We start from the raw sequence: 27,910 nt of genomic DNA, 5'->3' as shown, positions 1-27,910 counted from the left end.
AAGGATATAAATATTAATTATCCAAATTTCACTTCCATAAATTTTGTTGGGGCTAAAATTTGTATATTGCTTTAAAATGGAAAGTGATAAATTAACCCTTTTGTTATTGTATTTATTTTGAGATGCTCTGTATTTCTTTCAATTACTTTAAATATAACAAAGAATTTAGTAAAATAACTTAGTTATCATTAAGCTGGTGTTAGGAACATAAATTGTGACTAAGGTTTCGTGGAAGATTTTAATTCAAAACTTATGAAAACAAGACATTTGTACTCAGAGCCAGAGCCAGTTTCAGCTGGGTTGGTAACGAAAGGGTTAATGTAAATATAATTTTTAAAATTTTGTGATTATTATTTTTAAATTACATTATGTAATCACAATGTTGCAGCTCCATAAGGAAGAAGAATTAAAGTGTATGATGATCTTGTTTCTTTCAAAGGCATCAGAGACTTAAATGAAGTAAACTGGCACCGACGAAATACTGAAACCTGGTATTCAGGAAAATAACTATTTACAGCAACAATTCATGAAAATTTAGCAAATCAACACCCGAGATAACAAAAAAAGTTGTTCAAAAAGAAAATTATAAAAACTAAAAGGAGTAAAAAGATCTCGGAAAAATTTTCAGTTCCTGTTTTTCAGATTTCACTTCCATACTGTAGGTGCATGGGTATGTAAATACAAATTTAAATTTTCATGAATTTTCAAACTGTAAGACAACAATTTTTTTTTTTATTTTGTAACAGAAATTTTAATTATTAATTTCAAAATATAATGTTCACAACAAATCTGTCAGTTTTCAAGTTCTTTCACTTTAGCTTGCTGCTCAATAAACTGAATATAAGCCTTCTTTTCTAAGGACGTCGATGGAACATAATGGCCACCAGCATGCTGAAGTATTGTACAGTTAGTGTAATTTTCTAAAAGTTCTTCACTCATACCTAAAATAGAAAGAGACACAAAATAATTAAATGAAAAACAATTGAAAATAGTTTTGACAATTGAAAATGTAGCAAGATGCAACAAAAATTAAAAAAAGAAAAGAAAGAAATTGAATAAATAATTATTCTTAAATATCTTTCCTATACTATTATATGACAACTGAATACTAAATCTACCTTGAGTGTAAGACACACACACCCATATATATATAAGAGGGCAAAATGTACGTACGCCGCTATATATATATATATAAAATACAAAATGGACAAGAACGCAAAATATCCGGACAGCTAGGTGATACAAAAAGGGACAATAAAACATCCAGATAGACAATATAAAGAAAACAAGGACAGGTCATTTGAAGTTTTCTATCCTCAGTCAAGCACCAGATTATCCTCACAATTTCGGCTGATATATATATACATATATATATATTACAGGGTAGGTGAAAAAGTAAGTAGGCATTGAAAATTGGCAATAAAATCCATATTCTTTTTACAAATTTATTGAAACAAATGATACGTGTTCTTTATTACATGGGAAAATGAAAGTAAATCTTCATATTTCAACGTAAGCATCGGTGGCGTCAACAAGTTTCCTGAAACGACCAGGGATGGAATGAACAAACTTTTGAAGGACATCGTCTGGGTTATCATTGAGAACTGCCTGAATCAGCATCTCCAAGTGGTCCAGTGTGCAAGGTTTTGTCTTGTACACCTCTTCTTTTGTGTAACCCCACAGGTAAAAATCACATGGAGTGAGTTCTGGACTTCTGCAGTCACAGTCTTCAGGTTTTAGATCCTGCATGTAATGGAGTTTCCATGGACGAAAATTCAATTCTTTATGCAACACCATTCTTATTGTGTGTCTTGTTAGTCCACTTTCATGAGCTGCTTGACGTGTTGATTTTTGTTGGCTTCGATTAAGCATTTCCTGCACTGGTGCCACATTCTCTGCTGACGGGATGTAGTTGAGTGGCCACTTCTTCTTGTATCATTCAGAGAGCCTGTGGTCATCAGCTTTGCATGACAATTTTTTATTGTCTTCAGATGTAGTGTTGCATGCTTACCTTTCCATGCATGCCACCATCTCAGAACCAAAACAATGGAATTCCACACTTCATAGTGTGCTGCTATCTTAGCTTGCTCCTGATCAGTCAAGAGACTGGTCATCTGGAGAATAAGAAACAAGAAATAAGAAAATAAGAAATTCCCATTAGTGTTGTTTGTTTAAAAAATGTTTTCGTCATGACTTCAGTGATACTAAAAATTCTATAAGCGATTTCTAATGCCTAGTTACTTTCTACCCACCCTGTATGTGTGTGTGTGTGTGTGTGTGTATACATACATACATACATACAAAGGGAAGTATTTGAAAAAGTGAAATGGCTTTATACGTGGTGTTATGGCTAAGTATGTTAAAGAAGAGATATATAGCTACCTTATACCATATAATGGTGGGTGGAAGCAGCTGCGAAGGGGATAAAAAAAATAATGGTAGGGTGCCAGAGGAAACACTCTAGGTACAAAAAGGTGAGGATGTGAAGGGTGGATCATTGGAGGAGAGAGGGATAGTTTCCTAAGAGTGTGAGAGGAGAGTAAAGATAGAGATAGGGGTAGAGGTGAATGTAGTGTGTGCTAAACAAGGGTGGAGGTGCACTTCCTGGCCCTAACTCCTCTACAAGTTCCATCCACTTTAAGCAAGTGACACCATGCTAGCATGGAAAGTGGATGTTAAACGATTGTGATGATGATGACACTTCTTCACGCAGCTATCCTCATGACCAAACCAGTGCAGTTTTCTTTCTACATCTGATTCCACTTATGCCTAATTTTTCTGTCAATACCTTAGTATAGTAGTGTACATATATACAGACATTGTACATTTTAATGGAACACTTTAGCTTCACTCCTCTCTAGTTGTTACATGTCCACTGCATTCAGAGCCCAGGTCTCATTACTATGTAGCATTGTTGTTCAAACACAAACATCATACAATCTACCTTTTACTCTGAAAGAGAGACAACTTTTTTACCAACAGGACTTTGTTCATGCTATTTTTATTCTATCAACTATACATTTAGAACATCCTCCTCCACTTCTAAGTAGGTCACCTAGGTAACACAGTAACTACCTACTATCTCCATGATATATGAGAAAACCTGTGTCCATAGTTTGCACTGAATATCATATGGAATTCCTGCCTGTACCATTCCTACATATCTATCTGAGGGGAGTGGAGTCCTGTCAGTTTTCTTGTTTACTTTGGTCTTTCATAAGTTAACTTTAAGGTCCTTTGATTCTGAGTTTTGGAATTTTTTTCCAATTCTACTACAGATTTCACTATGAGACTGAGGTTACACAAAGGTAGCCTGTCTTAAATTCCTGTTATGGTTTGGAGAACAATGACAAATAAGAGAGGACTGAGAGCTGAACCTTGGTAAACTCCTACCTGTTCCCTGAATTCATCACGGCTAACTCTCATCTTACTGATAGCACCCTTGTATATGGCTTTCACAAGCTACCCCTAGTTTCCTTAGAGGCTACCAGATTACAGAGCAAGGGACTCTATTGAAGGCTTTCTTCAGGTTAATGGCTTACTTTTAGCTAGTCCTCCCTGACACAAAATAAATTTCATCTCATGTAGGATAACTTTCTTTCAAATTAATTGGGCTAGAACTCTTTCCATAATTTTCATGACCAGGCCCTGCAATTTTAAACCTCTCTAATTACTTCTAAGGTATTTCCTAAACTATTGCAGTAGCTGACAATAATGTTACTACACCAATCATTTGGGATGACAACTCCCTATACAACTATATGAGTGACTAGGCCATATACTACTCTGCCAGATATTTTCAGCATCTTAGTGGCAATTCCTGATGAACTAGAGGCTTTCCCTGCCTTCATATACTTAATTGCTACTGTCATTTAGGACAGTTGGTCCCTCTGCTAACTGCATACTATAAAGACCCTCTTTCTCCCAGATATTCTTCATGTTTAAAAACCTTTCATAGTGGCATTTCTATGTCTCTTTCTTCTCAGAATCACTAAGTGCAAGTGCACCTTTATTTATCTACAAACACTTCTTACCCACAACATTTTGATTTTCTCTGATACACTATCTTAATCTAAAAAAACCTCTGATACTCACACTGTACAACATTGGAAAATCTACTTTCTATTTCTCCCTTTGCTACATAAACCTGTCACAGGTGCACTAGAGCAATACACTCCAAGAAAGACTTTCTTAAATGCTCTGATGCTTCACTGGAAGTAGTTGCTAACTTCTATTACTTAGGTGATATAATTAGCAGGCAAAGTGGTTGTTCAGAAAATATAGTTGCCAGGATAAAAGCAGGTTGGTAAAGAAATTCATGGAGCTACAACTTCTGCAGGCAATGAAGCTTTTTTTTTTCCTTCAGAATGAAGATATGACACAATCATTCATGCTGAATAATAGTGTGATGTGGGCCTTGAATGTACAAGTCTTGTAAAGGCAAGCATGCTCTGTTGGATGAGTGATGTGAGTATGAATGAATGCCTGTATATGAATAAACTACGAGAAAAAATGAATGCCTGTGTATGAATAAACTACGAGGAATCAGGTGTTGAGAAAATGCTAGTTAGTGTCGGCATGTGATGCACATGGAGGATGATTGCTGTATAAAGAAGGGCTGAGCACTCCAAGTTATGGAACCTACAGAAGAAGAAAACTAAGGAAGACTCAAGACAAAATGGTGAAAGCTGATCTGAAGATGACAAAGGACCATCACAATTGGCAATATGCAGTGTTGTAGAAGACTTGTCCACTCATGGCCAATGTACTCTTAATTCAAGGGTAATGTTTAGTGGCTGCAATATTTGTCCCTTGTCAGGCCTATATTTGTTGTCCTTTTATCTCACATCTGTGACTTCCTCTGTCAATGTCTTTCATCTCCCCAACCATTTGCATTGATCCCGCTCTCTTTACAACCACATATATATATCATAATCACTTAATTTCCACTTTTCCATGCTTGCATAGGGTTGGATAGAATTTACTGAGGCACATTTTCTATGGCCAGATGCCTTCCTGTCACTTGTTTCCAAGCAATGGTGATATTCCCCCATAGCCAGATATGTTCTTGAAGAGTATTGGAAATGAGTGACACTTCTTGCATGACACTCACTTACAACTATCATGCAATGTTAAAGCAAGAAGACATACACACACACACACAGAAGCTTCTTTCAGTTTCCATCTATTAGATCAACCCACAAGACTTGGCTGGCCCTTCTATTGAAGAAGACACTTATCCAAGGTGCCAAGCAGTGGGACTGAATCTGGAAACGCATGCTTCTTACCACACAGTCATGTCTGCACATACATATTTATATCTAACACACATTTTTAATGTAATTAGTTCACAATTTTTTATGCTTGTGTTGTGAAAAGCAAGTTAATATGACTACATTTTATTAATCATCTTGAACATAATAAAGTATGATTATCCTAGCATACCTCAAGGCTGATTCATTGCTCTTCTAAGCACATGCACCATCTCACTCTCTTACATATGAAAAACTTATCAATGATGGCTATGCAAATCAGACACAAACAATTACCAGTCAGAAACAGTGATAGCCTTGCTATGAAATTCTCTTCATAGGCAGAAGGGTAAAGAACACTTGTCCTTTGAATAGACTTTTTTTTACTTACTCTTTGGAATGACACGGTCTGTTTCTCCAAAAACATGCAGTGTTGGAATGGTAACTTTTTGTTCATACAATGACTGATGTTGTAAACTCTTACTTTTAAAAGAAGCAACCATAATTGCAAATGAAAATTTCAGGTCTCCATCTGTAATAGAATTATGAGTAAATCATACAATAAAATTTTATATTTTTTTAATAGTGAAGTACAATGGCTCAATGATTCAAGAAGTGAGTTATTCAAGAAATATGCTGGAAATTTTTTCATAAAAATTGTGTCATTGTCATCATTAAATGTCTGTTCTCCATGCTGGCATGGATTGGACAGTTTAACAGGAGCTGGTCAGCTGCCCTGACACTATATGTCTGTTTTGGCATGGATTGAAAATGTACTCTATCTCAGCTCCCTTTGCTGAAAGTCTGCAGCTGAATATCTATTCCACAAGTAAATGTAATTCATTATTGAATCACATGCATGACCCGAAGCCAAAACCAGACTGCATGTTATGCAGATAAAGTGACATTGAACTATTCAGATCCACTCAAATAGATATCTGTCCCATATACATCATCTCAGATTCTCTTTTCTGATATCTATGATTTTTCTTGGCCAGGAATCACATCAATCTGTGACTTCATACTTTGTATTCGCAATTTTGAATGTTCTTCAATTTTCATACAAAGGTAAAGGTGACACCTTAGATAGAAATAATTACAGAGGTATCAAACTGTTGGATTATATGATGAAAGTCACAGAGAGATGCTATATTTCTGGTAAGGTAGCTGCAGGAGAAATATCTAGCCAAAGATAAACCTCTGTACTTGGCTTTTGTTGACATGGAGAAAGCCTTTGACAGGGTCCTTTGATCCCTTATCTGGTGGTCAATGTGGAAACTAGGGATAGATGAATGGTTGGTGAGAGCTGTACAAGCCATGTACAGGGATGCTGTAAGGTGAGGGTTGGCAATGAGTATAGCGATGAATTCCAGGTACAAGTAGGGATTTACCAAGGATCAGTCCTCAGCCCCATTTTGTTCATCAAAGTCCTCCAGGCAATAACAGAGGAATTTGAGATGGGCTACCCCTGGGAGCTCCTCTATGCTGATGACCTTGTTCTTATAGCTGAATCACTACCAGAACTAAAGAAATTTCAGCTGTGGAAACAAGGTCTGGAATCAAAGGGCCTTAGAGTTAACCTAGCAAAAACCAAAGTCTTAGTAAGTAGGAAAACAGACAAATCCCAAATCCCTGTAAAAAGGCGTAGGTAGAAATTCCATAAGACATACCCAGTGCAAGTTATGGACACATGAGAGGTGCAGCAATATCAGAGGAAGATTAACTGAAACAATAGTTTTTGTGTGGAAGGTGCACAGGTACAATAAACACCAAAAATGTACAGAAAATAGATTCCATGGAGTAAGCTAGAGGTAGTTGATAGCTTCCGTTATTTAGGTGACTAAGTCAGTAGTGGAGGTGGATGCTCCAGATGCGAAGCTGTGAGAATAGGAACAGGCTAGGCAAAGTTCAGAGAGCTCCTACCTCTGTTGGCAACAAAAGGCCTCTCCTTCAGAGTGAAAGATAGACTGTATGACACCTGTGTGCAAACAGCTATGCTACACAGCAGTGAAACATGGTTTGTGACTGCCAAGGACATGCAAGGCTTGAAAGAAATGAAGATAGTATGCTTTGTTGGAAGTGCAATGTCAGTGTGCATGTGCGACCGAGTGTAAGCGTCTTGAGAGAAAGGTAGAGCATAAGAGGCATCAGATGTGGTGTGCGAGGGAGATGACAGCACTGGTGTAGTCATGTGATGTGTATAAACAAGAACAGCTGTGTAAAGAAGTGTTAATCTCTCACTGTGGAGAGAACCTGAGGTAGAAGTAGACCCAGGAAGATATGGGACGTGGTGGTGAAGCATGATCTTTGAACATTAGGCCTCATGGAGGCAATTATTATTGACCAAGACCTTTGGCGATATACCATGCTTGAGAAGACCCATCAAGCCAAGTGAAATTGTAGTCGTGGCCAATGCTGGTGTCATGTAACTGGCATGTAAAATGCATCATTTGAGCATTGGGCCTCATGGAAGCAATACCAGTGTTGCATAACTAGCATGTAAAAAGCACCTTTTGAGCACCGGGCCTCATGGAGGCAATGACAAATGACCGAGACCCTTGGCAATATGCCATGCTTGAGAAGAAGACCCATCAAGCCAAGCCAAACTGTAGTCATGGCAGATACAAGTGGTATGTAAAAGCACCCATTACACTTTCAGAGTGGTTGGCATTAGGAAGGGCATCCAGCTGTTAGAAACCATGCCAAATCAGACTGGAGTCTGGTGCAGGCCCTCAGCTTACTAGCTCTGGTTGAACCTTCCAACCTATGCCAGCATGAACAATGAACATTAAATGACGATGATGTTCTAAACACCAGTTTATTAACCTTTGATTAATACCAATGATTGGTTTTTCTTTCTATAATTCTTAATGATTTTCAAAATAAATAAAAACATGAGTATTTGAAATATGTTTGCAAAAGGTTTAAAAATTATAATACTATCTTACCAGGATTTTGTTCTCTTAATCCACATAAGAGTGATACTAAAGAAGCACCCTGGCTAAATCCAAATAATCCATCAAATGGTCCCTACAAGCATGAAATAGAACTCTAACAAATTATCTAATAAATTAAGGCTTAAGGGAATGAATTTAATATATATTAGTTGGTGTTAAATTCTAATTTAAGGCTTTTTACATATTTTATATTTGATAAATTTTATACTTCAAAATCTTTCAATTTTAATCATCAAACAAAAATATGGAAAATAAAAGATAGTTTCATTCCATTAAATAAAATGAGTGCTGGAGAATTTTTTGTCTTCATTCTGAGACTAGAATGCTTTCTCCTCTTTATTTCTTCTGTTAACTTCAACTTACACAAAGCTAATATCAGAGTCACTACTATGTCCCTACTGCAGAATATTCTTAGATCTCTATTCTTATTTATTTTTTTACTTGCCGAGTTAGGAGAGCTGGACAGTGTCTATGGCTCAGAAGTAATACAAATCTGATGAGGGTTGTCTGCTTTCCATATTAAGGACACATCTATGCAAAAGATTGTGAAAGAGTGAAATGTGGTATCACCTGCATGTTTCCATCAACAAATCTTTTGATTACTTCTAAACTGAAAACCTAAATTGCCAACTTTTGAATTCTATCAATATCTTACATTCTGTATAACAAGTTTACTGTCTGTTTGTACCATCAGAGTATGTATCAATAGGGCACTTTCTGATCTCCATTCTATCTTCTCAAGTGTGCTTTGTTTGATTATGTCTCTTTTGCTTTCAATAACCAAACAAACTCCTATGAAAATGATACCGTCTTCATTCTTCCATAATCTTTGCATAAAGCCATTCCACCTGCAGTCTAGAAATATACCATGAGGTGTATATTACATGTACAAAAAATTACCTCAAGAACATCCTGATTCTAACTTCAAATATTTAGTTACATAGGCAATAATCAGAGAAAAAATATTTGTAAAAGGAATGAAACAAAAAGAAGCACAGTTTTTATTAGAAATCTAGTGAAAACATTTCTCTTTAAAAGAATAAAGTTGAAAAATACTTAACAAAATTTAAAATCAGTTTTTTAAAAAATGAATGAAAAGTGTAAAAGTTCCATAGAAACCTGTTCTTTCAAGACGTTTTTAATCATTTCTATTGATTGTTCATAACCAATACAACAATTTGTTTCTTCTTGAGCATGGAAATATTTGTCTTCTCTTGAAAACCACCAACCTCTTTCATCAATATCTGGAATGGCAAACAGTTTTAAAATGTTCTGTACAATAAAAGGCAGATATGTAGTTATGTATACTGTTATAACTGCTAACATTGCAGAAGTGGTCTGGACAGCAATTAGCAAGTGTCAGTAGTTAATACCCAATCATTCATACAGTGATGCAACAGGACAGTTTTTAATAGCTAAGTTTACCTAATTAAATAATTCATGGATACCAACTGCATGAAAAACAATTAGCAAGCTAGTGTTAATATATTTAAGTACCATTAAACAAACTGACTAGAAATAATAATGCAATATTTGTCAATGGCTAATATTATTTTCATTTTACCAAAAAATAAAGATGAGATTACATGATATGTTTTACTTTTATTCTGACCTCATCAGAAATACACCCTTTATAATACCTGCCAAAATAGTCACTAGTAAATCATTAAATATATTTTACCACTGTAAGCAATAGCAGTAATGCTAAATTGCTGACAGTTTCACAAACTATAGTGCTAACTTCAGTACCACTCATGATAAATGACAAGAGTTATTGGGTTTCACTCATTAAGGACACATGAGTCAATAGATATATTTCTTTACAACCCACACAGGGCTAAACACAGAGGGGGCAAACAAAGACAGACAAATGGATTAAGTTGATTATATCGACCCCAGTGCGTAACTAGTACTTATTTTATTGACCCCGAAAGGATGAAAGACAAAGTCGACCTCGGCGGAATTTGAACCCAGAACGTAGCGGCAGACGAAATACGGCTACGCATTTCGCCCAGCGAAGCTACTCACACTCATGCATAAGAAATGCTTTAGGCTTTTTTCATTTAAAATTTAGTTTTATTCATATATGTATATAGCTCATATCCACATCTTACTTTGGCTTTGAAAATTGTTTAATTTCTTTTTTAATGGCTTCCAAACTAACATTAATGGGACTTAGCTGAAGTTAACCATAAGCATGGTTTGCTTAGAGTGAAGTCTTAAAACAAAATTAAAGCACAAAAGAACCATTAATGGATTTTGTGAAGAAATAGCATATACTGCCTAGTTGCTTGATTTTCTAAATTGTTACTTTGAAAGAGTTGGACTCCAACTAATTTACCAATCTTAACACTGAAATGAATAAGACCATTTCCATATATTTCTATTTTATTTCTGCATGATTTCATGATTATGCCATAGATTCATGTTCAGTTACAAAAACTACTTAAATTCTAACATTCTCACAAAGGGATAAGTAATTTAGTTAAAAAACAGAATACTGAGAGCATAAAACTAAATACCAGAGCATATTTAGTTTCTTCTGCAATCATAAACTTTGTTAGACACAAATAATGAATGATAGTTTCACACAGGTGTAAACGTGGCTGTGTAGTAAGAAGCTTGTTTCTGAAACATATGGCAACTTGGACAAGTGTCTTCTACTACTTCTATTATAACCTCAGGCCAACCAAAGCTTTGTGAGTGGATTTGGTAGGCAGAAACTGAAAGAAGCCTGTTGTGTGTGTGTGCGTGCATGTCTGTCTGTGTTTGACAACCAGTGTTGGTGTGTTTTGTCCCCATAATTTAGTGGTTCGGCAAAAGAAACTGATAGAATGAGTACCAGGCTTGAAAATGAAATAAGTATTGGGGTCAATTAGTTTGACTAGAATTCCTCAAGGCTGTGCTCCAGCATGGTTGCAGTCTAATGACTGAAACCAGTAAAAGATAAAAGATATTAAACAAAACCTCTTATAAGTACTCTTGATCTCAGAACTTTTTTTTTTTAAACCTGGTACTTATTCTATCGATATATTTTGCTGAACCACTAAGTTATGGGGATGTTAACAAACCAATATAGGAGCAGTGGTGATACGGCAAACACAAAAAGACATGCATACACACGTATATGTGACATGCTTCTTTCAGTTTCCATCTACAAAGCTACTTGCAAGGCTTTGGTTAATTTGGAGCTATAGTAAAAAATACTTGCCCAAAGTGCCATGCAGTGGGACTGAACCTGGAACCATGTTTGGGAAGCAAACTTCTTACCACACAGCCAGTTTATAAGGATTGTTTATTCTTTTTATTGTTTTACTTGTTTCAGCCATTTGACTGCAGCCATGCTGGAGCACTGCCTTGAAGGGATTTTAGTTGAATAAATTGACCCCAGGACTTACTTTTTAAGCCTAGTACTTATTCTATCGGTCTTTTCCACTAAGTTACGGGGATGTAAACACACCAACACCTGTTGTCAAGTGGTGATGGGGGGACAAACACAGACACAAAGACACAGATACACACATACACACAGATATATATATATGTGACAGGATTCTTTCAGTTACTGTCTACCAAATCCACTCACAAGGCTTTGGTTGGCTGGAGGCTACAGCAGAAGACACTTGCCCAAGGTGCTATGCAGTGGGACTGAACCCAGAACCATATGGTTGGGAAGCAAGCTTTTCTAAATTTTTTAAACATAAACATTTTTAATTATGTTTTTAAAATTTATTTTTTAATATGGAATATCCTAACCCATACAGAGCATGACTGTAAATCTAAGTCAAGTTAGTGCCATTATATTCAATGTAGTGAGGAAGAAAAAATATTAAATAATATTTATGCAATGAAGAGAAGAAAATATTGACTGGGTGATTAATATTATTTTAATCTGATTAATAAATCTGGATAGGATTTCAATCTTATTAGATTTTCTCAATAAAGCATAGTCATATACAAAATCATGCTAGAATATTACTCCTTACTGCATAAGTATTATTGATTAAATATTTTCCACTATTACATTAAGTATGATGGCATTAACAGCTGTTTTTCATACAGAATATGCCTTAGGGTGACTTCTCTCAGTCATTATTCATGTAAATAACTTCAATTCAGAACACAAAATTACAATTATGGAGACAAATTACACAAAATTACAAACAAAATGACACAGTATATAATTTCCAATGCATAGATTAAGAAAAAAGGTAATAATTGAACAAGGAAAATATTTATAAATCAATACAATATGTACTGGAATTTTTTTAAAGTGAACAAAATCTACTGTCAGCATGCTAAGCCTGTTCTCACCTCTAAATCTGAATAAAAAAGTTTCAAAAATATCTTTTTCATTCTAACCTTTGATGTCTTTACCTTCATGTTCACCATCATCTGTATTCACAGGAATTTTGTTAGGAGCACTGACAAATACTGCAAATATAAATATATGACTTAATATCTCAGAATTTAAAGTCTTTTCTAGAAATTTAGGCAAGCAAACCTACTCGTCTACCATAAGTTTCCCCCATGTATACATCTTTATGAACATATTGTATTTTGCTCTCTTGCAGAGAGCTCTAGCTCCTCAGCAGTATTTACAGCAACACTTCTAGGAGAGTAGTAACTGAATAAAAACAGAGAGTAGAGGGCACACTTTAACACTTTAGTCCTAACAGACATCCTCTCTTGTAGTGGTGATAGGTTGGAATACTTCTTTTGCTTAAACCAAAATATATACTTAAATTGATTGACCCACAGACTGAATTCAAACACATTTGATAAACAACAAAGTTTAACACTTCATTTTTATATTCACTATCCCACTTTCCTACAAAAGAATTAGTTAATGGAAATTATTAGCTTGAAATATAACTTATTTTTTATTGTCATTGGTTTAAAATCCTTTCTTAATTAAGGTTTCCATTTGGTATTCATCTTTCTGCTTACAAGCTTCCAAGAGTAGAAATATAAAACTTGAGAATCTTATTAAAAACTGCTATGATCTGTGTACTTGATAATGAGGACACAAGATTGAAAAAATTATATAAAATAACTGCAAATAATTATACCTCACACCTGTCTATAGGGTCTTACAATTAATGCTACTGAATATGTTGTGATGCTGGAGACAATTGTTAAGCCCTGGGTAGATGAAGTATGCAGTGGAAAGTCATATATGTTTCAACAAGATTCAGAACCTTCTCAGAGAACCCATATAGCCCAAGAATGGATATCAAACAATCTTTATGATCATATAAAACTAAACTTATGATCTCAGAGCCACCCCACCGATTTAAATCTCATGGGTTACTACATTTAGAACATTGTTGAAAGGAGACTAATCAACATCCTCACATAAATGTAAATTCACTGAAGGCTACCCTTGTCCAGGTAATGTTGAAATAGGGATCATTTAGTGCAGACATATCGATGATACCAGTCCCACATTGCAGCAATCATCAAAGCTGATGGCAGATTCATAGAATAATCTTATATGAAATCTTATCAAGAATACATGCACAAATTTTCATGAAAATACATTTAGTTTTTTTTAGATTAGAGTTAGTTTATTAAATTACCCAATATGTCCTCAAATCAACCTTGCAGTCTGTATACACATACACATACATGCATTTTTGAAAATGTTCATTTTTGTAAATCGCAACACTTACGTAATTGTTCCAAAATTAATAATATTGATATATTTAAGATTATCTTACCAAATTCTACTTTATTTTTGAGAAGTTTTCTGAAAGAGCCTGTTTTCTCTCTGAATAACTGAGCATTTTGTCTGTAAAAGAAATGTATTATTCTTAGTTACATGTAAATAAATATATATATACATATTATACTGTTCTGTGATGGTAAGATCAACAAAAAAAGTACTCCATCTGGTGAGAAATAAATATCATTTAACAAACACAATACATGTTTTTATGTGCTACTATTAGTTTCATGTGATGAAAGCATCTCAGTATTTTTTAACACATCTGGTGCCTTAGCGCAATCTTCAGGCAAAGCCCACATGGCATAACAAGTTAAAAATAGGATGATAGGATGAGACAAAAAACAAGAAAAGGTGAAGAAGAAGGTGATATAAAAGGTGAAAAACTTTTTCATTTTCTGGTTTTTCACTTTCCATCTTTTATATCACCTTCTTTCTCACCTTTTCTTGTTTTTTCTATCATCCTATTTTTTGCTCGTTATGCCACGTGGGCATTGCCTGAAGATAGTGCTAAGGCACCGAGTGTGTTAAAAAGTGCTGCCTGAGAAGCTTTCATTGCATGAAACTAATAGCAGCACATAAAAATATATATTGTGTTAATTAAATAATATATATACTCTTTTATTGTTTTACTTGTTTCAGTCATTTGATTGTAGCCTTGCTGGAGTACTGCCTTGAAGGGCTCTTTAGTTGAACAAATTGACCCCAGGACTTATTTCTTTAGCTTAGTACTTATTCTATCGTAGAAAAGATAGTAGGAAAGCTGTTGAGAGAAGACAATAATGAATACACAGTGCAAGTAATTTGTAATCTCAGGTAGAATGACAGAAAATCAGGATTTAAAATATGCAAATGTATAAGAGTAGAGGTATTTGATGACAATAGAAGCTATTCAAGAGAGACCAAAACGTGGCAAGATCAGATATTAGGATGCTGGGTTTCACAGATGTAGTGATGATGGTTCAAGAATTGCAAAATGCCATATAAAAAACCAGAGACATGCCGCCTAGGTAGGCAGTGCCTACCTTGAATAAAATAGATTGACAGCAACATTTTCCTTTTATGGCAAAATATGCACCTAATTCAATAAAATTATGAAGGTTACTCTGATTACTATGCATAAAATGCAAAATATTTTATTTTTTTCTAGATTAGGTAGGCATAATTCGCCCCTGCCTTTATATCTCTGTATTTAAGCTACACATAGTACTGCTGTAGTACACATGCTGTGTACACTCCTACAACACTGTTTTCTTTACGTGCTATAAAGGCAGAAGTAAATCTGCCTTCAACTCAGTCACATGGCTGTGTTTCACTTATTTTTTTGTGCGTTTTACTACATAAAGGTCACCAACTGCCTACCATGAGTAATTATTGATGGCACATGTCTGTAAAAGATCTACTGAGCCAATGTCAACAAGGAAAAACAGTGGTGGCAGTGATGATGATATTGAAGAGTAAATTTTGAGCTTTGTTTCAGAAAGAATATTAACCAAGAGCTGAACAAACAGATCTGCTGGAGATGACATAAGCGAGTAAAGCACTAAAAAAAGTAAAACAATAAATAACAAGGCAGATTGTTGTAAAGCTATTGCTTGGGTGCAAAGACTAGTAGCCAGCAATTCATTGTAGATAGTTATTAAGAGAGAGAAAGAGAGAGATGCAAATAATAGTATATTCTTACCTGTAACCATGGATGCATAACATCTGAAACAGAATAATCGTTTAAATAATATAACAAACACCACAGGACTATAATTTATTAAATCAAAAACTATAATGAATGAAAGGAGAATTATGAAAAACAAATATCAAGAGGATTATGTTTTACATGAATAGCAGCAGCAAATTGGACCACAGGTTTCCCCATAGCTGCTCTATAATAACCAAACTTTATACTCTTATATTTATCCAGTAGAAATGGAAACATTTAAAATACATCAAAATTAATAAATTAATAACAGCTTAAGAATGGACTACACTGACATATTCGTGAGTCTTACAGCATTAGCAAATGAATACTTCTCTACACTTTGTGTGTGTGTGTGTACATAAAAATGCACATAGATTAGATAATGAACTTTGAATATTGCATGAAATATAAACAGTGAAAAGGCCTAGCTTGAAATACTTCCTCTTAAAGATTGCTTCTATGCATTCCAGAAAGCAAAAATATCCCAACCTTTTGTACACAACCACAAATTTAGTTTACCAATTATTTTTGGAGAAATTCCTGCATACTTCGCCAGCTTTTCCGATATACCACTTATTTTTCTCACTACCTGAAAATATTTCACTTGATATCCAACCTTCATTCTTAATACAGCCGTCTCCATCCATATTTTACATCGACTACCCTCCTGAACCACTAAATTAGTTCTCCTTCTTCACCACCATACATCTCTCACTCTATCTCCACACTCTTACAGCCTACTGAATCACGTCATCTCTCTCTTTCTCCCAAATTTATATGTAATGTGGTTACCTCCACTCCTATCTACACCTCAACTCTACGCAATCTTTACAGTTGTCACCTGCTCTCTTCCCCACCTCCCCTACTTGTCATTTGATCATTACTTGTTCTTCATTTATAATATTAACTCCCTCATCTGTTTCCCCATCTCCTATACACTCTTTCAACCACTACCCACCCATATTCCCTTTCCACTCTGACACCTCATACCAACTATTTTAATCTCTTTCCAGCCTCACACTCATTCTCCTTTCTATAAAGTGAATAGCCTCTACAGAAAAACCTTGCTCTGTCCTGGTCACTTCTCTTAACATAAACACTCTCTCTCTCTCTCTTTTTCTCTACTGTAGTCTCACTCAGTCAGAGGAGATCTTAGTCTTGCAAGCTGAATGGTGATCTCATTATGCTAATGCAATTAAAAAAGCACTTAATACATGCAGTCATAGAAGTAATGGAAAGAAGACATTGGAACATGATGCAATCTTTGAAACTGTCAGATCCTGTCGAACCATCCAACCCATGCCAGAAGGGAATATGGACATTAAATGATGATGATGGTGATAACTATTATTAATACAATTGTCATTTGTATCATTAGAAATACATTAATGCTATTATTACTATTATTATTATTATTATTATGGAAAAGGCAGTGAGCTGGCAGAATTGCTTGCATGTTGAACAAAATGCTTTGTGGCATTTCTTCCAGTTTTATATTTTGAGTTCAAATTTTGCCAAGATCAACTTTATCTTTAATCTTTTCTGGTTGATGAAATAAGTACCAGTTGAGCACAGAGAGGGTCAACATAATCAACTAATTATAATTATTATGGAAGACAGTGAGCCAGCAGAATCGTTAGCATGCCGAGCAAAATGCTTAGTGGCATTTCATCTGTCTTCACGTTCTGCATTCAAATTCTGCCAAGGTTGACTTTGCCTTTCATTCTTTCAGGGTCAATAAAATAAGTACCAGTTGAATACTGGGGTCGATGTAATTGACTTACCCGCTCCCAGAAATTGCCGGCCTTGTGTCAAAATTTGAAATCATTATTATTATTATTATATGTTTGGCTATTGGTTTGTATTTGTATAAGTTGACTCCAAGTCTCACCTAGAGACCTCAAGAGACAACAAGTTAGAAGTTCAAGTTGGAATTATGAACTAGAGTGCCGTATTTTTGGTCCAGAAAATATTTGTCAAAACATAAGAAATTTAGAAGTTTGTTTAAAAGTAATTTGATTATAAGACGTTAGTATGATCTTAAGATGACAGTAAAAGGTATTTGCTATTATGTACATTTTGACAATGTTTTCAGATTAAAATGTTTTGGGGATTACACAGACAATATTTTTCATAGGATATGAGCAGTTTCCATGAGCACAATTTTTTGAATATCTTTATATCAGCTCCTTTTGCTATCATTCATAGGGCACCTATCACAACAGGCATGGTTTTAGTCTTGAGGTTCCACATTTTGCCAATTTCTATTTCAAGGTCTTTATATTTGCTCAGTTTTTGGTAGGTCTTGACAGACAGATTTATGTTGATCGGGATAATTGTATCAATGAAGAGGCATGATTTTTGTCTGAAATCTTTCAATATAATGTCTGGCCTATTTTCATCTATCTTTCTGTCAGTTTGAGAAGTAAAGTTCCAAAAGAGTGAGATGTGATCATTTTCAAGCACTGCAAGTGGTTTGTGTTCCCACCAGTTTTTATTGTAGGGCAGGTCCAGATCATTGCAAATTACCCAGTGAATTTACCATACCACTCTATCATGTCTGTTGAGATACTCCATAGGTACAAGAAGGCTGCACATGGCAACCCGTTTGGTGCTGGTGGAGCCCGACAGATGATGCAATATGGAAGCTGGAGTGACGGTCAAATGAACCCTGGTGGAGGCAGGAACTGATGTAGCGCTGGCTGAGGCAGCCAATTTCTAGAGAGTGGCACCGAGGATTTGTAAAGGACAAACCGTGGGACTGTGCCAGGCAGTGGGCCAGTGGCAGGCTCAGTTGCATCACTGCAGGAAGGTAGTTGAGGTAGATGGTGGTCTGCCTGTGCATTTACAAGATCTGTTCACACGGAATCGCCAGAGCTTAGATGGCACTCAGGTGTTGCAGTTGAGGCAGCTGCTAGCAAGGTGTGCTGATAAGTTCTCAGCAGGAGATCTAGACGTTGGTTGTATGGACCTGGTGGAGCACCATATCGATACGGGTGGCCATTGCCCAATCAAGCAGCCAGCTCAGAGGATGGCCCCCGTTCAGCGATGGGAAATGGAAGAAGTGATGGAGAAATATCAACGACAGGGAGTAGTGGAAAAGTCGAGCAGTCCCTGGTCATCAGCAATTGCTTTAGTGCGGAAAGGAGATAGTACAGTGAGATGCTGTGTGGATTATAGAGCACTAAATGAAGTGACAGTGAAGGATTGGTTGGTTCCTATTTGTGTAAAGGAGTTGAGGAATCTTTTAGGACTGTGCACCTATTATAGGTGCTTTATAGAAAACTTTGTAATGTTGGCTGCACAGGCTACTGGGGAAGAGCCAAAAGTTTGAGTGGACTGCCATGACACAGGGCGCTTTTGATGGACTCAAACAGGTGCTAGTGAGTTCTCTGATGTTGCCGTACCCAGACCCGAGCAAGCCTTTCATACTGGACTGTGACACCAGTAGCCATGGTATTGGTCAAGTACTGTCTCAGAGGAAGGGTGACAAGGAATATGTGGTGGTGTATTACAGTAAAAAGCTTAGCCCACCCAAATGAAACTACTATGTAACCTGTAAGGAGCTTTTGGCACTGATGAAGAGCGTTGAATTTTTTCGTTTGTACCTGTACGGTTCCCACTTTACCATCAGAATGGACCATGCAGTACTCAAGTGGCTGAGGACACTGTGGAACCTGGAGGAACAATTAGCGCCTGGCTAGGGAAACTGGACCAGCACAATTATGAAGTACAGCACCGTTTGGGGCAGGTACATGATAATGCTGATAGCTTGAGATGTTGTCCTTGTAAACCGCACCGCAAGCATTGTGCAGGAAGGGAAGAGCACAGTAATAAGTGCAACTGTACTGCAATGACTGGACATGTGTCAACCGGAGAATTACAGAAGAGGCAGACGAGGAATACTGACTTAAGACCAGAGGCAGCGAGACCACCAGGGGAAGAACTGCCCATGGAAACCTCCAGCTATGTGAAACATCTGCAAGAGAGGCTGACTGAAGTACACCAGCAAGTTAGAGAAGCTCTGAAGTTTTCAGGTGAAGTGATGAAGCGTCGGCATGACACCAGGGCTACTGAGAACGACTTTAAGGAGGGTGATGAAGTGTGGTTTCATAACCCCCAGTGGAAGAGAGGGCAGCCACTGAAGCTGCAGAGTCCATGGGAAGGACCTTATATCATGAGGAATCGCCTGTCTGATGTGATGTACAAGATTTGAGGAGGCAGCAGGACTTCTCCAGAAATTGTGCATGCAAACCGTCTGTTGAGGTATCATGGATCTGGCCTGTTCACTTGGAGCACGCCTTCAGGGGTTGGGTCCACCTGTTAAGAAAGTACAAGGGAGGACCACGAACTCTAATTAAACAGTGACGACAAGTTGGTCAAAGAGTAAACATTTGCTGGTCTGGGAAACTGACATCATAGGGGCTTGATGCAGTTCTCTCCCTTGCCAGCTCCTGTTAAATCGTGCAAGCCATGCCAGCATGGAAAATGAATATTGAACGATGATGATGATATAGTGAATTTATCCCAGTCACCAATTTTTAGTGTGGTAGTTAGACATTTCTTTTTGTTAGTAGTTCACAATATATCGGTAGGCCATGTGAAAACAAGAATGACCACACTAATATTTATTTGAGTTTTCATTTATTTTATTAACCCATATTGTATATATGGAACAATGTTCATAAAGCAGCAAACATAGTAGTTTGAATCTTCTGATAATACTATGAGAGAAGTGCATAATCACTGAAGACAAAGCAAATACAAGGAACTAGCAGTATTGCCTGGCATTGCTCGGGTTTGTTTCAACCCTTTAGAATTGGAATTTTTGAAAAGTAAAAATTTTGCATTATGTAGCTTGTTATTCTCTTTAAGTGAACATTTTTCCAGTTGAAATACACCGAAAAATGGCGACACAGCAGTAAAAAGATCATAAAAAATAGGGATTTTCATAGAAATAAAGCACCTGTTTGATGTAAATAATTTTTGGTGTTAACAAGGTCCGATTTGAATTTTTTCTTCTATGGAAGGAAGAGCAAGCCTTCTTCTATCATACTCTCAATTTTGGTCAACTTGCACCGCAGGGTCTCGGAGGAGATAGTGTTAGTTGAAGGCTACCAAACCTGCCATACACGGACAACTTCAGCTTTATATTATATATATATATAATATAATATAATATAAATATGGGCAACACACACGTACGTACACCTATTACATGTTTTGTGCAAGCATACATGTTCATAAACAGAAATGAATGGAAAAAATGTTGGTAAATTTGTAGATTAACACTCGCACGATTTTCACTGCATGGAATCAACTACTCTGGCCTCCTAATGTGCTACAATACCTTTTTTGTGGTCCGTGGAATGGAGTGGGGTGTGGTGGAAGCCTTGGAAATTGTACCCATTTATATTGTGTAATTCACTGACAAACTGTTACCTACCTCTTTGTTTCTTTGTTGTTAAATAAATGGATTGTCAACAAAACACATTTTTACTCGACGTAAAAACAAAACTCTTTCACACCCAAAGTAATGTGTGTGTGAGAGAGAGGGGGGAAAAAGATGAACGATTTAAAATAAATATATTGTAATTGTTGTGTGAGAAAGTATATATACTCTGATTATAAAATATAGAGTCTTTCAAAAACATCCTAAATTTGAACACTATATCTCGTGTTTAAGAAAAAACAAAACATATTACATTTTATTTTTTATGAACGCTGTGACTTACTCTCCCTCTCTCTCTCTCACTTTGTCTTTACCTTTTTTTTTTGTTAGACGCTGTCAAACTATCTCCCACTCTTCCTTACACATACTTTTTCTGTACTATTTTTGTTAGACGTTGTGAAACACTCTCTCTCCCTCACACACACACACACATACATCAACACACAACTTCTCTCTCTCCCTAACACACGCACTTTCGTTTGGCTATGGCTAGAAGGGACTTAACTCATGTTATCAACCTTCCAATTTGGTAAAAGCTATGGCTGAAAATAGATTTTTACCACTATCCGAGGGTGCCTCGAGAAAAAAATAAGTTGACAAAACCCAGGTAGGATGTTGACGAATGTCCTCCTAAAATTGGAGCGACATGTGTGCTAATTTGTGGACATGCATAAATTACAATCACGTACACACACACATATAGATACAGATATAAATTACTGCATATAACCAATGTGTGTTATTTAACTCTGCAATTTAAGGTTGGAGCCTTTTGTCAGATGACATAAGCATGTTAAATAAGAAAAATACACAAATGACAGTGAGAGATGAACTTACTGAGCAAAATGACACAGTTGAATTTGGCAGATTTTTTAACTGTAAGCCACATCTTCCAGAACATTCAACAAATTCTTTGATGGGAAGACTCACACACTACTGTTCAAATTTGCTACATCAACCTTAATAAGTCATCCAGTGCTGATTGAGCCACATTCAGTTAGGAGTTAATGTTTTTTATGGTGCTAACCCTAACCCTATTATGGTAATACAATAGGTCATAGTTCTGAGCTGGGAAAATGAGAATTATGGCTCAAAAGCCAGTAGGAGTGTTGCTACATATGTAGGTGTACATATTTTTTTCATGTATCAAAACAATCTGTACTCCTGTTCTTTGTGTAAATTACCTTCCTTGTCTATAGGGAACTGACAAGAACACAAAAGAAATTTATATTTGTATAAATATAGACAGAAACGTCAAATAGGCACCCAAGCCCTTTTTTAAAAAATTTCCTCAGATACCTGTTTTCAACTATGGAGATTATTATTTTATCACAAAAGTAACATTTCACATTTCAACTTATAACATTCCACCCCAATTTATTATAATTTTTATTGATAAAAATTCTGAAAAGTTTTTTATCAAAATTTCAAGTTTAAAAAAAAATTGCTTGCTGCTCCCATTGTCTTTCAAAATACTCACCTCCACAGAGGTTTGACTCAGCTGTTCATTTGCATTGTATGCATGCTGATAGGGAAGCTGGTATTTGTAAATTAAAGAACACCTGTGATAATATATTTCTTGTTTCATGTTGGGTAAGTCTTGTTATTCCAAAAAATGGAATCATAATCTCACTATACCATCCAATGCGTCCTTCTCGTTTTATACGACATTACCGGCATGGTATTTACAGAATATCTGGCTGTAATTTCTAGTATGTAGAGCAATCACATTGAAGCCTCATTCCTTACAGCCATCAGCTAGTTCAGAGATGGGGAACCTGCAGCCTTAAGGCTGCATGCGACCTTCCAAGCCATCAAGTGCCTTCTGTGGCCATTGGTATATTTTCTTTCTTTTTTGACATTGAATATTTTTTTTGTCTAAAATCATTATACACCTTAAACTTACAATAAATGCACACATAGATGAAAGGAGATTGGAAGCATTTTTCTTTGAACCCAATGAATTTAAACTCAAAGCAACAAGTATATAAAAGTAGTATTTCCTTGTCAGCTACACCAGCCTAGTGGGAGTAAGTGTCTCATCCATCTTTTCATTGTGATCTGTGCACCATACTTAGTAATTGCGTAGTCATGGCCAACTTCATACTGACTGGTTTTGTGAGACTGAGTTAGTTAGAGCCTTATTTGAAACTGTAAATCCATCAGTGCATGCATTAATTTTACAGACTTGTTTTTTATCATTGAGACTTGATAAGTGATACAGTGACTGTATTCATTACTACTCTGTTAAGCCAGCTGTAGACTGCTTCAGACAAAATGGTCTTAGACAAGACAATATCAATCAACGTCTGAAACCATGTTATTGGAATTTTGGTCATAACTTCAACAACTGTCATTATTTTGTGAGATTAGAAACTGGTGATATTTTACATTATTTCTTCAACAATTAGGGAATGATAAATAATAGCATTAATTACAGAAAAAAAAATAGCTAATCTAGATGTTGTTCAGTCTCGAATTGTAGTAACAATTGCTAAATTCAAAACCAAAAACATGGTTTTGGATGTAAATTTATTGTGTCTTGTCTAAGACTGTTTTATTTGGGTCAATGTGTGACTGGTTTTACTAATTTGTTATTAAACTTTTATTTTTTTATAGTTTTTCAGAATAAATACACTCCTTTTTAACCCATAATTATCTCAAAAAAATTAAAATGAACTTTGAAAGAAGAAAACAGGATCTTGAATTGCAATATTTTTTAGTAAATAGTGGAGGCAAAATGTCTTGCTTGTTTTGTGATACTGCAATTGTAATTGTTAAGAAATTCAATGCACAGCAACATTATGCTCTTCATAAAGACTATAAATATGCCAAATTAGAGAGGGAGTCTCGAAAGATAGCATTGCAGAAAATGAAAGATGGAAAACAAAAGCTAAGACAATTTTTCCAATCTGTGTTGCATCAAGGGAATGCTACGACAGAAGCTAGCTATAAAGCTGTATATTTGCTTGGAGAAAAGGTAAGCCATTCAGCGATGCAGAACTCATAAAGGAAAGTATTTTAGTAGTGGTATGATGTATAGATCCTGATAAAGGTAACAAATATAAAGCAGTGCCTCTTTCAAAAAGGACAGCATGAATTGGCCTGTAATGTAACAGAGCAACTGAAAAATATAATCCAAAAAGAAAATGTATATTGCTCAGTAGCTTTGGATGAATCAACATATTCCAAAGATTCAGCACAAGTATTGTAATTTATTTGTGCTATAACTGATGATTTTCAATTATAAGAAGAATTATTTCCTTTAGGCACCCTTAAAGGAAGGGCACGAGGGATAGATATTTTTAACAATTTCAAAGAGCAATACCACAAAGTAGGACTAAATTTTACTAATTTGACAAGTGTGTGCATGAATGGTGCTCCGGCTATGATGGCTGAAAATGAAGGATTTATTGCACATCTTAAAAGAGTAACCAAAGAACCAAATGTACTGATTTCTTTCATTTAAATGTCATTTTAAATGACACTTTGCAGAAGGTTATAAGTATTGTAAACTATATTCGAGCAAATGCCCTGAAGCATCGTCGATTTTGAAACATGCTAATGATGGATGATGAAGTAATTAATGTGGATTTGCTTTATCACTCAAAAGTACATTGGTTGTCGCAAGGGAAAGCATTGGTCAAAATTTTGTCTTTACAAAGGCAAATAATCGACTTTTTCAAAGAAAATAACAAACATTGTGATTTATCAAATCCAAATTTTTGCAGAGATCTTGCATTTTTATGTGATGTGATGTCAAAATAAAATGAGTTAAACATTTCGTTGCAAGACAAAAATAAATGTATTTATGATATGTGGCAAAAAATTTGGGCATTTAGAAAAAAATTGTCATTTTTCAAATTCCTTTTGGCTCAATCAAAACTTTCAGAAGGACACTTTCCTCAGCTTGTGAAGGTAATGAGTGAAAATGAAGAAGATATCTATCAATCTTTTGAAGAATATGGGTCAGTTTTAGACTCATTAATAGGAGAATATAATAAAAGATAAAATGATTTTGAAAAACATAACATCACTCTGAAACTTGCTTTTCAGCCTCAGTCCATGTATCAAAGGCTTCCAAAGAGTTACAAATGGAGCTTATTGAAATGTCTGAAATTTCTGTTTGACATGAGGGAAATTCCCATTGAAATTTTGAAAAATGCAGTAGAATATCATCTTTGTGAACATGCACACTGACTAATTTTCTCACTTTTTTTCAACATACTGTTGTGAAACCACATTCTCGTACTTGACGCAAATCAAGAATTCGCTGAGAACACAATTGACAAATGAGCATTTGGAGGCCCAACCGAAATTAAGAACCACTATGTTAGAGCCTGATATCAAAATGCTTTCTCAAAAAAAGCAAATTCAAAGAAGTCATTAATTTGTACAAAAAGTACGGACTTGCCTCAGTTAAATTTTTGAAAATGTTATCTTCTTGATGTTCATAAGCTGTCTTTTTATAAGATTTACTTATTACTTGTATACAATGTACCTACTTAAAATATTTGAAAATGTCTTGCTTTCAATATTATTCATTTACTTATTATCTGTATCATCATCATCGTTTAGTGTCCGCTTTCCATGCTAGCATGGGTTGGACAGTTCAACTGGGTCCTGGGAAGCCAGAAGGCTGCACCAGGCCCAGTCTGATCTGGCAATGTTTCTACGGCTGGATGCCCTTCCTAATGCCAACCACTCCGTGAGTGTAGTGGGTGCTTTTATGTGCCAGACAAGGCTGGCAAACGGCCACAATCGGATGGTGCATTTTACATGCCACCGGAATGGGGGCCAGTCGAGTCGGCGCTGGCAACGGCCATGTTCGGATGGTTCTCTTACATACCACCGGCACTGGTATCACAGCTGCAATTTCCATTGATGTTGATCGATTTTGATTTTGATTTTCACCACTTGCCTCAACAGGTCTTCACAAGTAGAGTTTTGTACTTAATTAAATAAAATATATGAAAAGTTATGCTTTCAATTTCTACACCAAATTTTTACTGCTGAAAACCTGAACTACACAAAGAACAAGATATAATGGTAGAAGGCGATATTCTCCCAATATCGTAAACCTTGCCTTCCATTATAAGACTTACAAGGTCAATATAAAGACCTTCACCTGGGAACAAAAAAAACAAAAAATTAACCAGCCTGGAGGTGTTAACAAGTGTATGGAAAATGAATATGAAACAAAAAATGTGTGATGATGACCCTGGGGACTTCCGGAAAATTCACAAGATCCGATTTTTCCGTCATAAATTCGGGTAAAATGGATATATATTGATTTTTTTTTAATGGAATCCCTCGTCTTTGGTTATGGAAGATCCGATTCTGAAAAATTTTTTTTCAAAAATCACATTTTCAAAATTTCAATTCCCCCACTACCACTTCATTTTTCACTTTTTCATCATCGTTAGTGCGTTTGTACTGGTTTTAAGGTTTAGGGTATTAGAGTTGGGGTTAGGGTTATCATAAATAACAGTGACAAACGAAATATACACCGCCGGAAGTTCTTGTTGACAAACAACAGCAGTAATTTTATTCAGCTAAATACACATCATTGATTGGTTGAAATTACCGAAATACGAGAACTTTAACGTGAAATAACTTCATAAATATAAGATTTTCTCAAAAATGCTAAGAGTAAAAGATGTTTTATATGATACCTTCTACTTGTGTCCTGAAGTTTGAAAGTGTTTAGTTACAAAAGATTATTTTTTAAATCTGTAGGTCAAAAGGTAAAGATCCAAAATTTGTTTGGAAAATTTCAATTTTTCAACAAGAAATAAAATATATATATACCCTCAGGCCTTCAAGCGGCCTATCCACATGCTAGAAATAATAGCCAAATCTCACAAAACTGCGATAACATAACGAAATTTCGAAAAATCGATTTTTGAAAACTTTTTTCGGAATCGGATCCTCCCTTTCAACCAGTGTAGTTTTGTGTGAATGTGAAATATGTCATTAAACATGCCGATTTGACCATTGACTAAGTCAATGTGCGACTTGTTCTTTGTGACAACAAAAATATATTATTTGCCAAAATAATATATTCATTTGCATACGCGCAAGTCGTTGTAAGATCGACTACTTACGACTAGCTAGCGTGGAAGCGCGAGTGCGCGCACCGGGACCACTATTCGCTAGTAGGACCGTATTTCGGGTTAAGGTTACGCCGAAAACGGGTGGTGTGCGTATCCTTTACCTCCGCCGGCGTAACTTCGGTATGAGTACCGGATACATTTCAAGAAAGTGTTGTTTTTTTTTATATATGGGAGGGTTAGGATTAGGGTTTGTGTTAGAGTTAGGGTTAGGGGTGGGAGAAAAGGGTTTCTCTTATCCTCAGAAATGTAAACAAAGTCACGTGTGTACCTATACCGAAGGTTCGCCCCTCCGCCTGTTAAAATTCCACAATAACAATTTTGAAAAATGAATTTCTAAAAAAATGCTCTTACACGGACAATTCTTCTCGGAGACGAAATATTTGGCTGTGATGCTAACATGCTGGCCTTGTTGATAAAAAGCGGTGTATAAGTTCCTCCTATAAAACTATCCACTCTGAAATTTCATTATTCGTAGTTTTGAAAACAAAAAGAGTGATAGATACTTTTGAGTAGGTTTACCATAATTTTCAGAGGTGACACCGACACCAAGGGGAACATCATGCAAGGTCTGAAGAACTGTAGCGTGTGGGTTGATTATTTATAGGAGGTTGAGTCTCTTCTCTTCACCGTCCAGAGGGTCTGAGGATTTTTTTTTTTACGACAAATCTAATGACATAATAACACATTTTCTTTTGAGCTGATTAAACATACA

At 35.8% G+C, this 27,910-nt stretch overlaps 1 protein-coding gene across 4 annotated transcripts; it reads right to left on the bottom strand.

The window, feature by feature from the left end:
* Positions 1-361: 361 nt before the first annotated feature.
* On the bottom strand, positions 362-27,910 carry LOC115216458 (esterase OVCA2). 4 transcript variants are annotated; one of them, XM_036506427.1, is made up of 8 exons: positions 27,718-27,910; positions 15,622-15,644; positions 13,933-14,003; positions 12,572-12,643; positions 9,329-9,453; positions 8,201-8,282; positions 5,644-5,784; positions 362-941 (listed from the first exon to the last, which is right to left on the bottom strand). In XM_036506427.1, exons 1-8 carry the CDS (start codon positions 27,757-27,759, stop codon positions 793-795), a joined length of 705 nt encoding a protein of 234 aa, XP_036362320.1. In that variant the 5' UTR covers positions 27,760-27,910; the 3' UTR covers positions 362-792. The 4 variants fall into 4 exon arrangements, with proteins under 4 accessions (XP_036362320.1, XP_029641670.1, XP_029641669.1 ...); XM_029785810.2 differs by lacking the exon at positions 27,718-27,910 and adding an exon at positions 27,550-27,681 and having other exon boundaries at positions 5,737-5,784; XM_029785809.2 differs by lacking the exon at positions 27,718-27,910 and adding an exon at positions 27,550-27,680.

This window comes from Octopus sinensis, linkage group LG10 (genome assembly GCF_006345805.1).
Source record: "Octopus sinensis linkage group LG10, ASM634580v1, whole genome shotgun sequence".
Lineage (NCBI taxonomy): Eukaryota > Metazoa > Mollusca > Cephalopoda > Octopoda > Octopodidae > Octopus > Octopus sinensis.
Note: the sequence above shows the minus strand (reverse complement) of the source record. Positions and strands in the feature narration are given on the sequence as shown.

Bases quoted from the DNA above. Each gene is read 5' to 3' on its own strand.
- LOC115216458 (XM_029785809.2), bottom strand. From the start codon at position 27,597: ATGTTAGCATCACAGCCAAATATTTCGTCTCCGAGAAGAATTGTCCGT. The intron at 15,645-27,549 runs GTAAGAGCATTT...ATTCTGTTTCAG, and splicing joins CTCCGAGAAGAATTGTCCGT to ATGTTATGCATCCATGGTTA. The intron at 9,454-12,571 runs GTTAGAATGAAA...TTGCCATTCCAG, and splicing joins TGAAGGTAAAGACATCAAAG to ATATTGATGAAAGAGGTTGG.